The sequence below is a fragment of the Dipodomys merriami genome, unplaced genomic scaffold, assembly GCF_024711535.1.
Source record: "Dipodomys merriami isolate MVZ:Mamm:240054 unplaced genomic scaffold, mDipMer1.0.p SCAF_106, whole genome shotgun sequence".
Taxonomy (NCBI): domain Eukaryota; kingdom Metazoa; phylum Chordata; class Mammalia; order Rodentia; family Heteromyidae; genus Dipodomys; species Dipodomys merriami.
Window position 1 is genome coordinate 2,438,881 of NW_027202338.1, and position 13,671 is coordinate 2,452,551.

The window sequence follows — 13,671 nt, forward strand, 5'->3', positions numbered from 1 at the left end:
GACCCTCAGATCTCAGGCTCCTGAGGAGCTAGGATGGCAGATGTCAGCCATCAGCATCCAGCTCCCTCTTCTTTGTGCTAGTTTTTAATCCCCAGACTCCACAGCGCAAAGCAAAGACTGGAGTGAATTATGTCCAAGAAAAGCATTAGGGATGGGGGGTGAGGGGAAGCGGGCCTGTGCCATCAGAGTGCTCCCTTGGGAAAGTCCCTTTGACTGAGACCTGTAGCCATTCCCCTGGGAAGGACAGACCTGTATGGAGTGATGGCTCAGGGTGGAGCTGGCAGGCGTAGGAAGGAGTCTGGAGAAACAGTGACATGTGTGGGGAAGCTTTGCTGGGCTGGCCCCCACCCCTGTGGAAGCGCGCGGTGGGGTGGGGTTGTTATGTGCTGTGCCCCCTGGTGGCCAGTGGGGGAAGTGCAGGTGGCAGATTCGGAAGAAAGGTTGCCCGTACCATGGTCCCTCAGCTTTTATCATAGAAGTTACATATAATCCTAACGACAGGTCACATGCCATCTGGAATTGTCAGTATCTCACACCTAAGATCTACTCTGATCTGCCATCAGATCAAGCTCAGGTGTATGGTCTGGGCCAGGCCAAGCTGCGTCTACAGTACTGAGGATCCAGCACCCTGGCCCAAGGCCTCGGGCTGGGCTGGGAGTGTGTGTGAGAAGAGGGGGCAGTTCGAGACACCCGTCTCTTATGAACCCTATAGGTTGGGTGCACAAAGCTCCATTCCCTTCCCCACTTCCAGGGGCCTCAGAGCCCGCTAAGCCTCCCACCCCCAAGACCACACTGGCGGTGCAGCCATCTTCCCCGTGGGAAGACGCAGTGGACAGGCCATGACCCTAACGTCCCTCCACGTGTGGAGGACACGCAGGGCAGAAGGCACAAGAGACGCCCATCCTCCCCGTAAGAACTTCCTCCCCGCGAGTTTCTTGGGCAGGGGAGGGATGGGCAGCCCTTCTATCTGTGATGTCTCCTCCGCCTCCTGGCCGTCCGAGCCTGGGGACAGGAAAGGTTGAGGCGCTGTCCATGGTGCTGACCACCATGGGCTGGAAAACGACTCCCAGCTCTTTTATTCCCAACAGTCCAGAATTATTGCTAGGAAGAAGTGGGGAGGTACTGCAGTGCTGTGTGGACCCCGTGTCCGCCGAGGAGCTGGGGGGGGGTGGGCGCGGTACGCTATGGACGTCATTGTAGGAAATGACACTGAGTCATGACAGATAAGACCAAGCGCTCATGTGGAGTTGTCCTTGAGAGAGGTGGTAGCAGAGCAAGGTCATTCCAAGGAAATGTTTCGCTTCATCCCAGAGTCTGTGAACATATATGAGGAAAAGAGAACTGAATTTCTAAGGACCAGGAAGTTGAACAATCTTCAGGTGTGTCTTGGTGGATATGTTTTAAAAAAAATAGCTGGCCAAGATCCTTTTGCTTTATGTAGAGAGGAACTATGGGTATGGTTAGGAGAAACTTCTGTAATCACCTTATGGAATGATGACAGGGTTGGGGTGGGGGACAGCACCAGTCAGCCCTGGGCCTTCCATAGCTAGGAAAAGAAATTCCATGAAAGCCAGGCGCCAGTGGTTCACACCCATCATCCTAGCTACTCAGGAGACTGAGATCTGAAGATCACAGTTCAAAGCCAGCCCAGACAGGAAAGTCCATGAGACTCTATCTCCAGTGAACCACCAGAGAACTGGAAGTGGCGCTGTAGTTCAATGTGGTAGAGCGCTACCCTTGAGCAAAAACAGCTCGGGGACAGTACCCAGGCCCCCAGTTCACGCCCCAAGACCCACAAAAGAGAGAGAGAAAGAAAATTCCATGAAAGGTATAATAATTAACAGGAGGGCCACGTGGGCGATATTTCACAGCCAGCTAGGTGTCTCTCCTGCTGGAAAAGACAGGGTTGGTGACCTCACTGGTGACCCAGTGTCTTCCCTTCGGACCCGCACTGTGCCGAGCCTGCTCTGGTTCTAGCACCACATCTTCCTCCATGGCTCAGCATCATCCAGGCTCCCATCATTGGAGATCCAATAGGTGGAGACTCCAGCATCATGTGACAGGTGGGTGGGGGCTACCGATTCCTGTGCTGAGACTGTGGTGGTGGTGGTGGCTGGGACTGAGAGCAGTTTGGTGGACAGAATAGGAGTCTGTCTGAGAGTGGGCCCAGAGTCTACCTCCTGATCTTTCACTAAGATCTTAGTCAACTCCTGGAGCCCACAGTCAGCTGTGTGAGTTCACCCAAGAATGAACCTCTACAGAGACCACGCTGGTCTTTTTGTTTATTCATTTATTTATTTTTGTTGGTCATGGGGGCCTGAACTCTGGGCATGGACACTGTCCCTCAGCTCTTCAGCTCAATGCAAGTGCTCTACCACTTGAGCCACAACACCACTTCTGGTCTTCTGGTGGTTCATTGGAGATAAGAGTCTCACAGAGTTTCCTGCCCAGGCTGGCTTTGAACCGTGATCCTCAGATCTCAGCCTCCTGAGTAGCTAGGATGACAAGGCATGTGCCACCAGCGCCCAGCTAGTTTGTATGACTTTATGAAACATCAAACCCTCTTCCTTGTACCCCTTCTCCTGTGTGCATCTAGGAAAGATGGCTTGACAACCCTGCTACCTCCAAGGCAGAGAATGTGGTCATAAACTAGGAAGACATTGCTTTTAGTTAAATCACTCATTAGGAAACACAGGCAGCCTGGACTCCTGCTTCTGACTTTGTAGCTGGAGAGGTTCCAATTTGAAGGATTTCTCAATGTAAGAGGTCTTGTACTTCCTGGAATGAACAGGATAATGAAAGGGACTGGGAAGGGAAAGAGTCACAATTTTAACAAAAGACTGGCACTCTGAGGTATAGTGACAACAAAGGTCACAGGTGACAAGTTTACAGGTAACTTATTTCTCAATGGTGAAACACTAAAGACCAGGAAAGAGGAAAGACGGCTTATGTTACCAGTTTTATTCAACATAATACTGGAACTCCTAGTCTGAACAAAGAAAAGAAACAAAAGCCATCCAAAATGGTAAAAGAGGAAAAAAACCTTCTCTGTACATGGACAACATGATAAAATAGACTAAATGCCCCCAATCCCTACAAAACAATGGCTAGAACTAACATTTCAGTACAATTTCAGGGTACAAAAATCCTACATCAGTCATGTGTATTTCAATACATAGACTAGGAGCAATCCCAAAGTAGCCTTAAGAAGCCATTCTGGTCTGGCACCAGGGCTAACACCTGCAGTCCTAGCTACTCAGGAAGCTGAGATTTGAGGATCATGGTTTGAAGCCAGCATGGGCAGGAAAGTTCAGGAGACTCTTTTTTTTTTTTTTTTTTGGTAGGTCGTGGGGCCTGAACTCTGGGCCTGGGCACTGTCTCTCAGCTCTTCAGCTCAAGGCTAGTACTCTACCGCTTGAACCACAGCACCACTTCTGGTTTTCTAGTGGTCTATTGGAGATGAGTGTCATGGACTTTCCTGCCCGGACTGGCTTTGATCCACGATCCTCAGATCTCAGCCTCCTGAGTAGCTAGGATTACAAGTGTGAGCCACCAGCACCGGGCTCAAGAGACTCTTATCTCCAATAAACTACCAGAAAGCTAGAAGTGGAGCTGTGGTTCAAGTGGGAGAGCATTAGCCTTGAGCACAAAACTCTGGGATCATGCCTAGGCCCTGAGTTCAAGCTCCAGGATTGGCACCAAAAAAAAAGAAAGAAAGAAAGAAAAGAAGAGAAGAGAAAGAACCATTTTGTTTGTAATAAGATCAAAGCAAAAAATAAAATCTTTGGGAGTAGATTGTTTAATCTAGGAGGAAAGCACTCATAGTCTTTAAAACTCCACCACATTGCTAATAGAAATGAAAGAAGACATAAATACATCGAAAGACATCCTGCATTCATGGATCGGCATGTTTAGTATTGCTAAGCTGCCAGTGCTGACCAAACCAGTCTTCAAATCCCCAGTGATTTTTTCTTTTGCAGAAACTAAACACTGTTCAAAAAGTGGAGCTGGGGAATGGGAGACAGGAGAAAAATTGATGTTCTTTGTTGGCCTAGGCCCAGTATTTTATATGTGAAATCAAAGATAGAGGTTGGAGGTGTGGCTCAGTTGAGCGAAAGCATCTGGTACTGAGTTCAAGTCCTGGTCTCAGATAAGAAAGAAAGAGGGCTGGGAAGGTGGCTCAGTGGTAGAGCGCTTGCCTTGCATGCCTGAGGCCCTGGGTTCGATTCCTCAGCACCACATAAGCAAAAAGAAAAAGCCGGAAGTGGCGCTGTGGCTCAAGGGGTAGAGCGCTAGCCTTGAGCTGAAGAGATGAGGGACAGCGCCCAGGCCCAGAGTTCAGACCTCATGACTGGACCAAAAAGAAGAAAGAAAGAAAGAAAGGAAGGAAGGAAGGAAGGAAGGAAAGCAAGCAAGCAAGCTTAGTAGCAGAGCATGTGGTTTGCTTGGACAAGGCCCTAAAGGGAATTCCAGCATGCGCGTGCACACACACACACACACACACACACACACACACACACACACACACACACACTAATTATAATAATAAATGAAGCTTAAGTTGGATCAAGTTACTGAAAATAAAATCTACATTCCAATACTTTCTTCTTCTAGACCAGGCCAGAGATGATTATTTTATTTTACTTTTGCAATGGATCAGTTACTTACATACTTGGAGACTACGCCCTCTTCCCAATGTGCAACAGGTTTGTAAAATCTCGTAACCTGCTTACACTAATACCATGGAGAGAGAGAGAGAAAAAGAAAACAAACAAACAAAAAAAAAAAACACTTGCTTCCTGTAAGAGGAAATCAGACTTGACTAACGCTGCTGGCTCGGAAGAGGCGAACATCAGGTGTTGATGCCAGTGGAGCTGAAAACATCAGCATAGAGGCAATAAACAGCAAGCTGCGTGGGAAATACCTCCTAAATTCCAAAAAGGGTTGAGACCATTTCAACCACAATAGATTTAGAGTCGAAATGAGCCATAGGGCTCCCCAAATCTTCCCATTGGAATTATAAACCATTCTAAATAAATCCTGAGTATATTTAGAAATTACCAAGAGCCAGGCATGCCTGTAATCTTAGTGTTTGCCCGGCTGAGGCAGAGGATTTCAAGTTCAAGGCTTGTGAGACTCTGTTTCAACAAAACTAAACCAAAGTAAAGAGTAAACAAAACTAATGAATAGAAGATCATCCATGCTTAAAAACAATCCTACTTTTTCTTTCCTGTCTGAGACCAGGACTTGAACTCGGTACCTGGCCCCTTCATCCATTGGCTGGTGTTCCACCAACTGGGCCATTCCTCAAACCCCTCACAGTCCTGGGGCTTGAACTCTGGGCCTTGGGTGCTGTCCCTCAGCTCTTCAGCTCAAGGTGAGCTGCAGCCACAGCGCCACTTCCAGCCTTTTCTGTTTATATGGTAACTAAGAAATCAAACCCAGGGCTTCATGCATGCTAGGCAAGCCCTCTACCACTGAGCCACCCTCCCAGCCCCCAAACAGATTTTTATTCATACATACTTTGCCATCCGTGGCAACTGTAAAAATCCCCATAAAAAAAAGACAAGAAAATCATGAAATTGGTTCACATCACAGGAAATGGAAGTGTTATGCAAACATATCAAAAGCCAGAAGCTCATGGCTCACGTTCTGTTATCCTAGCTACTCAGGAGGCTGTGATTTGAGGATCATGATTCAAAGCCAGCCCAGGGCAGAAAGTCTATGAGACTCTTATCTCCAATGAACCACCTGAAAACCAGAAGTGGTGCTGTGGCTCAAAGTGATGCGTGCTAGCCTTGAATGAAAGAACTCGGAGACAACACCTAGGCTCTGAGTTCAAGCCCCACACTGACCAAAAAAACAAAACAAAACAAAAAAAGCTAACCTGGGCAGGAAAGTCTATGAGACTCCATCTCCAAGAAATAAAGAATGAGAGAGGGAGGGAGGAAAGAGAGAGAAAGAAAGAAGACAAGCCAGGCAATGATGGCTCACACTAGCTATAAGCCTACCTATTCAGGAAGCTGAGATCTAAGGGTCACCTTTTGCAGCCAGCCCAGGGCAGAAAAGTCTGTAGTCCAGGTGCTATGGCAGCTGGTTAAAGGGTTGTAGCCTGGCAGGAACTGTCTGACACCCACTTGCCAGTTCCTGGGACAGCGGCTTCCCTACCAAGGCCTAGGTCCAAGTCTTCTGAGATGGGCCCTGTTATAGCTCACCTATAGCTGGGATTACAGGCAGGCCTTACCACACCTGGCCTCTCAAATAAATAGTTTTTGTTTGCTGCCGAAGACGGAGTGTTTAGTCAATGAGATTTGAAGTGAAGCACTCGGTTGACTAGAGCATCCTTGCTGGGCTGAAATGAAGCAGGAAAGGTTGGTGGCTTTCCTGCCTGCGGCCACCATTTCCTGATGGCCCAAGCTTTCACTTCTCCTTTCTAAGGCTCTGCTTCTCACAGGAACGGGCTCTGAGGGATGAGCTGCCCAGGTGGAAGGGCCTTACCCACTGGGCAGGGCTGGGCTGGACCGCGGCGCGTTGGTCCTCCATAAAGAAGAATCCTCCTGAAGTGAGGTGAGCACCATGTGCACAAGGGAGTAAAGCGTGTGGTAGGGGATGCCATGTTTACACGGTCTCCAGGGTCCCACCCAGCAGAGGGCCTCGCGCAGCTTCACATTCTACCAGAAAGCCGGGCGCTGGTGGCTCACACCGGTCATCCTAGCTACCCAGGAGGCTGAGATCTGAGGATCTTGGTTCAAAGCCAGCCCAGGCAGAAAAAATCCCTGTGAGACTCTTTATCTCCCATGAACCACCAGAAAACCAGAAGTGGAGCTGTGGCTCAAGTGTTGAAGCGCTAGCCTCAAGCACAAAGAAGCTCAAGGACAGCGCCCAGGCCCTGAGTTCAAGCCCCACAACTGACCAAAAAAAAAAAGATTCTACAAGAGGGGCTAGAGGCGTGGCTCAGTTGGTAAAGTGCTTCCCAATGAGTAGAAGTGGCAGGTACTGACTTCAAGACCTGGTCTCAGGGCTGAGAAGGTGGCTCAGTGGTAGAGCACTTGCTTTGCATGCCTGAGGCCCTGGGTTCAATTCCTCAGCACCACATAAGCAGAAAGAAAAAAGCCAGAAGTGGTGCTGTGGCTCAAGTGGTAGAGTGCTAGCCTTGAGCTGAAGAGCTGAGGGACAGCGCCCAGGCCCAGAGTTCAGGCACCAGGACTGGACCCCCCCCCCAAAAAAAAAACAAGTAAAATGCTTCTGCTCATACAGAAATTATTAGACACCCCAGGTGGGAGAAATGAGTGGAATGTTGGTTTCAATGACATTAAAAAAAAAAATGAGCCAGGTGCTGGTGGCTCACGCCTGTCATCCTAGCTACTCAGGAGGTTAAGATCTGAGGATCACTGTTCAAAGCCAGCCTGGGCAGGAAAGTCCGTGGGACTCTTATCTCCAGTAGACCACTAGAAAACTGGAAGTGGTGCTGTGGCTCAAGCGGTAGAGCGCTTGCCTTGAGCTGAAGAGCACAGGGACAGTGCCCAGGCCCAGAGATCAAGCCCCATGACCAACCAAAAAAAAAGAAAAGAAAAGAAAAAGAAAAGAGGTATTGTTGGGGTTGGAGGCATGACTCAGGTGATAAAGACCAGCCTATAAGCAGAAGCATCAGATACCAAGTTCGAGTCCTGGTATCAGATTTACTGAACACAGGTAGAGCAGCTGTAATGTAGCTCAGTGGCAAAGCACCTGCCTAACAAGGACAATTTCCTGGGTCAGATCCCCAAAATAGAAAAGACAAGCAGGGTACCAAAGGCTCACGCCTGTCACCCTAGCTACTCAGGAGGCTGAGATCTGAGGATCGCGGTTCAAAGCCAGACTGGGCAGGAAAGCCTGTGAGACTCTTACCTCCAGTAAACCACCAGAAAACCGAAAGTGAAGCTGTGGCCCAAGTGGTAGAGTGCTAGCCTTGAGCTGAAGATTTGAGGGACAGCGCCCAGGCCCAGAGTTCAAGCCCCATAACTGACAAGAGACAAAAAGAAAGAAAGAAAGAAAGCGGCGGGGGTTGGGGGCATTATAGAGACGAGGATCACAGGACTGGCCAATGCGATTTCACAATATCCTGGCAGACAGCAGTGCCATTTCCCCATCTGAGAAGGAGCGGCCAGGATGCTAAGCCAGGAGAAACAAGGCTCTCACGCCACTCTGAAACCACAGGGGGGTCACTGGAGGGAGGTCACTCGAGGGTCTGGAGCAGCAGGATGAGGATCAGGGAGACCTCATGCCTAGCTGTGGGGGGCAGTGGGGAGCCCTGGACACTGGGCTCTGAGGAGAGAGGTGCTGGGGTCTGGACCCCTGGATCTGAGCAAAAAGAGTGGTTGTCTCCCCCTCTGCTGGCTTTCAAGCAGGAGGGTGGGGGGGTGGCTGGACTCCTTGGTGGAGGAAGGAGGGGTCACCCAGGGCTTTTCAGGCTCTGTGTAAACTCTGTGGGTGGGGCCAGGGCTCCCTCTTCCTCTCCCCACTGCCCTGGCCTTGTGGGCATCCCATGCCCGGCCCACAGCCCAGGTGAAGTATAAAAGTGCTGTGTTTCCTGGTTAAAAGGGCACGGGGGGACTTCCAGCCACAGCCTGGACATGAGCCCTGCACCACTGCTGACTGTCCTGGTGGTCACCGCCTTGTTGCCTGGTGAGTGTGGGTTGTGGGGGGAGGGGGGTTTGTAGGAGTTCAAATTCCAGAACTTACTAAGGAGGCTGCTGTCCCCCCATCTCAGGTGCACGGGCTCTGCAGTGCCAGAAAGGGTCCATCGAGACGGTGAGGGACGCCTTGGAGCTGCCCCTCAACTGGACAGCTGGCCAGGAAACCTGTGTGGTTGGCCAGGGGTGCCAAGACACCCTGATGATCATAGAGAATGGTGAGAGGTTCGGGGGGGTCCTCCCCGCCATCCACTCAGCCTCACCTCTGCAGGACGCACAGCCTCTCCCCTCCCCGGGATGGCCGAGTCCTCATTCCCACCCCTTCTTGTCCCCCAACCCTCCCACCCCAATCCAGGACATCAAGTGAACGTGGTGATCATCAAGGGCTGCACTGCGGCCGAGGACCAAGAGGCCCAAGTCACCAGGCACAGGGCAGGCCCCGGCCTGTCTGTCATCTCCTACCACCATGTGTGCCGCCATGCCGACTTCTGTAACGCCGTGTCCACCACCAAGGCCCTCGGGGATCTGTCTACCACCACAGGTGCCAGTGGGATGAGGGGCCGAGAGAGGAGAGCAGGGCGAAAGAGTTGACAGAGCACACAGGGACTGGTTATGTAAGGATGCGCCATCTCTCCATTGATGGCACTGTGTGTGGGGGGTGGTGGCAGGATCCTGGGGCTTGAACTCAGGGCCTGGGCATTGTCCCAAGGCTAGTGCTCTACCACTTGCACCACAGCTGGACTTCCAGTTTTTGGTGGTTCATTGGAGATAAGAGTCTCACAGACCTTCCTGGCTGGACTGGCTTTGAACCATGATCCTCTGATCTCAGCCTCCTGAGTAGCTAGTATGACAGGCATGAACCACCAGCACCCACTTTCTTGTTCCTTTTTTTAATTCCTCCCTGGTCCCTCAGACTCCATCTCTTTCCCAACTCACTCTCTCCTCCCCGCCCCGTTGGCCACACGCCCCTCCCACAACACTTCCTCCAGCTGTCCTAGACTGATAAACCAGGAAGGCTTTATGATGCTAGATTACACTCAACTTCAGACTCAGGCCCTGGCTTTAACTGCTCCTAATGCAGAGTCCCACTTTCCTTTCTTTCTTTTCTTCTTCCTCCTCCTCCTACTCCTCCCTGCTCTCCTCCTCTCCTCCATCTTCTTCCTTTCTTCTTCTTGTCAGTCGTGGGGCTTGAACTCAGGGCCTGGGTACTGTCTCTGAGCTTTTGCACTCAAGGCTGGCACTCTACCACTTTGAGCCACAGCACCATTTCCAGCTTCCTGGTGGTTCATTGGAGATAAGAGTCTCATGGAGCCGGGCGCTGGTGGCTCACGCCTGTAATCCTAGCTACTCAGGAGGCTGAGATCTGAGGATCACGGTTCAAAGCCAGCCCGGGCAGGAGAGACCGTGAGACTCCTATCTCCAATAAAACCACCAGAAAACCGGAAGTGGCGCTGTAGCTCAAGTGGTAGAGCGCTCGCCTTGAGCTGAAGAGCTAAGGGACAACGCCCAGGCCCAGAGTTCAAGCCCCACGACCGACAAAAAAAAAAAAAAAAAAAGAGTCTCATGGACTTCTCTGCCCAGGCTGGCTTCCAACAGGGATCCTCAGATCTCAGCCTCCTGGGCAGCTAGGATGACAGGCGTGAACCACCAGCGCCCAGCCAGACTCCTGCTTTCTGTACCTCACGTCTCTTTTCAGGCTTAAGGGACACTCACTGGCCCTGGCACAATCCCTTCTCTGCACATATGGCAAACACTCTGGGAGATGCCCTGTGTCTCTGAACTCAAGACATTTTTTTTTTGGTTTTGTTTGTTTTTTTGGGTCCGGTCGTGGGGCCTGAACTCTGGGCCTGGCCGCTGTCCCTCAGCTCTTCAGCTCAAGACTAACACTCTACCACTTGAGCCACAGCGCCACTTCCGGCTTTTTTCTTTTTGCTTATGTGGTGCTGAGGAATCAAACCCAGGGCCTCGAGCATGCAAGGCAAGCGCTCTACCACTGAGCCACCTTCCCAGCCCTCAAGACATTTTGTGAACAGAACACGCTGTCTTCCTTGACTGTTTCGTAAAAATCAGAGGCGAAGCCATTGGATCCTTCCAGGCCATCTTCCTTCCCTTGGCTAAATCCTTGTCGCTCCCCACCCACACCTGAACCCCAGGACCCCTTCTGTCCTCAGCCCCTCAGGTGTCTGTGCAGATCTCACCCCCCCCCCCAGCCCCTGTCAGGTGACACTTGCCCCACATCGTAGGCTGCCTGCCTGCCTGGAGCCCAGGAGGCTTGTCCAGGAATGGGGGAGCAGGGAACTGAGAAGCCAGATTCTTGGGAAAGCACGGTGCCCATGTGGGGAAAAGGGAAGGAATCGGATTTAAATGCCTGTCCCCTCCCCAGCCCCAGGGACCCTGCGCTGCCCAGTCTGCTTCTCCCGAGGCCAGCCATGTCCTGAGGACTCACGGGAACACATCTGCCCCGCGGGGTACACTCACTGCTATGATGGCGTCCTCAAGCTCAGGGGAGGTAGATCTCCAGATTTATATCAGGGCCCCTTGGGGACTGAATGGGGAGGCCTGGGCATTCAGATCTGAGTGTTTGGGGAGTAAGGGTAAACTGAGGCACGGCATGGGATCCAGAGGGGTAAGCAGGTTGCTGGCCTTCCCTGGGAGACTTGGATGGTCTTTGTGTCAGCCTCTCCGTGTCTCTCCTCTTTCCTCTGCTCTAGGAGGGATCTTCAGCGCTCTGCGGGTGCAGGGCTGCCTGCCCAGGCCGGGCTGCAACCTCCTCAATGGGACCCAGACAATCGGGGTCATGGATGTGAGTGAGAGCTGTGGTCCCCGGTCAGGTGAGCCCCAGCCCCAGCAGGGGACAGCAAGGCCCGGCCCTGCCCCGCAGCCCTGGGGAAGACCACAGGGTTGAAAGGCGTCCGTGGAGGCCACGGGCACAGCGAGGCAGCTGCTTCTCACCCATCCAGCACGTGCGAGGCGGGGAGGGGACCCCACATGAGCTGCAGGGGTTTGGAGGGTGAAGTGCCAAGCAAGAAGAGTCCAACTGAAGAAGAGAGACAGGGAGTTTGGCCCAAGAGACTGCAACCCATGGGGAGGAGACTGAAAAAAGGCTGGGTGGAGGACATTCAAGTGTTCTGTCCAGATAGGAGGGTTAGGGGTGCTGGGAGGAGGGCAGGGATGCAAGGCTCAAGAACAGGTGCTTCTTTCCACGGGATTCTGCAGCCTCCACTTCAGAGCAACATGGTTGGCAGGGTGGAAGTCATTATGCGCTTGCAGACCTGTTGGTACACACCCTTGACTCCGGGTCGTCCTGGGTGACCGCACCTATTTCTTTCTGTCCCCCTCATCCGTGGTATTGGGGCACAGGAAGGAAAAGCAGATTGCATCAGGTGAGCAGGGGTTGGGCAGGACTTAAGTGAGGGCCTCCATTTATGCAAATGAAGGGTGGAGTAGAGTGTCTCAATAGAAAAAGCTCATAAGGCAGGGCACCAGAAGCTCACACCTGTAATCCCAGCTACTCAGGAGGCTGAGATCTGAGGATTGCAAGTCAAAGCCAGCCTGGGCAGGAAATTCTGTGAGATTCTTACTTCCAAGGAACCACCAAAAGCTGGAAGTGGAGCTATGGTTCAAGTGGTAGAACACCAGCCTTGAGAAAAAAGAAAAAAAAATAAGCTCCGTGACAGCACTCAGTGCCTGAGTTCCCGTTCTGGGCCCACAACCCTATCCCACCCCACCCCACCCCAAATAAAGGAGGTCCAATAGGAGTCTTCACTCCCCTTGAGAGCAGGATGATCCCTGGCCCTGCCTCAGTTTCCTCCCCTGCCCATGTCACCATGGAGTCTTGGAGTTGCAAGGAAAGAGTTGGTTCCAGCCAACACCCCTCTGCCACTAGACTGGGAGATGGGAGGACGGGGGCTGGGGCAGCAGGAGCATGCTCTGCACAGGTCAGCTTGTGGCCCCTGGTGAGTGAGGTCCCACTGCTAGGGGCTGAGCCAGCACTGGGCGCTGGCTGAGGTGGAGGGGGAAGGGGGGGACCCGCTGAGACGGATCTGCCATCCCCATTTCAGATGCACAGCCCCTGGAATGCCAGAAGGGGACTCTGGAGATCGTGAAGGACATATCTGAGCTGCCCCTCCAGTGGACAACAGGGCACCAGACCTGCGAGGCGAGCGAGGGCTGCCAAGACACCCTGATGATCGTGGAGAATGGTGAGATGGGGTCTCCCCCCAGAGGCCGCCCTCCCCCCATCCGCTCTGCCTCCCTTCTGCCCTCCAGCATCCAGCTTCAGGGGGCGCCTGGAGACCCCTCTTCAAATCCCAGGAGCCTTGTCCTCTGTCCTGCTGGTTGAATGCCTTGGGTTCCCAGAGTCCCGCCCCCCCCACACACACACACAGCCTGTGTGGAGGTGACAGGGGTGGAGTCCAGCTTTCCCTCCCGCCTGTCGCCTTCCTCCCCTGCAGGGCCTCAGGTATACTTGGCGCTCTCCAAAGGCTGCACCACCGCCCAGGACCAAGAGGCCAGCGTCATGGAGCACAGGCTGGGCCCAGGGCTCTCCGTGGTCTCCTACAGCCTGGTGTGCAGACATGGGGACTTCTGCAATGGCCTGGCAAGCACCGTGCCCCTCTGGGCTCCGCCCCCTGACACAGGTGCCAGGGGCAAGCAGAAAATTCAGAAGGAGAGTGCTGCTCTGCGGGGAGGAAATGAGCACAGGCCTCAGGGGTGGAAGTGAGCACACAGGGCTTGATAACTTGCAGACACTCCCTTGCTGGATGGCAGCCATACCCCCCCCCCAGGCTCCCCTCACACTGCTTGCTTGCCCTCTCTGGTCCCTCTGCCTTCACCCTTCTTCACTCTGTCTTCTGTACCCCAGGACTCCCCACTCCTTGCAAGTGTCCTGTCCCTACAAACAGGATGTACCTTTTTTTTTTTTTCTTTTTGTAGGTTGTGAGGCTTGAACTCAGGGCCTGGGCACTGTCCCTGAGCTCTTTGGCTCAAGGCAAGTGCT

General features: G+C 52.6%; 1 protein-coding gene across 3 annotated transcripts in view; it reads left to right on the plus strand.

The window, feature by feature from the left end:
- Positions 1–13,671, plus strand: part of LOC138813490 (CD177 antigen-like) — a 74,323-nt gene that overhangs the window by 54,583 nt on the left and 6,069 nt on the right. For all 3 annotated transcript variants that reach the window (XM_070001938.1, XM_070001943.1, XM_070001935.1), the window contains 8 exons: positions 6,455–6,567; positions 8,581–8,664; positions 8,750–8,890; positions 9,028–9,213; positions 11,056–11,181; positions 11,384–11,503; positions 12,734–12,874; positions 13,127–13,312. In XM_070001938.1, the coding sequence (XP_069858039.1) occupies positions 8,613–8,664; positions 8,750–8,890; positions 9,028–9,213; positions 11,056–11,181; positions 11,384–11,503; positions 12,734–12,874; positions 13,127–13,312 (952 nt within the window). In that variant the 5' untranslated portion in view covers positions 6,455–6,567; positions 8,581–8,612. The remainder of the gene's footprint in view (positions 1–6,454; positions 6,568–8,580; positions 8,665–8,749; positions 8,891–9,027; positions 9,214–11,055; positions 11,182–11,383; positions 11,504–12,733; positions 12,875–13,126; positions 13,313–13,671) is intronic.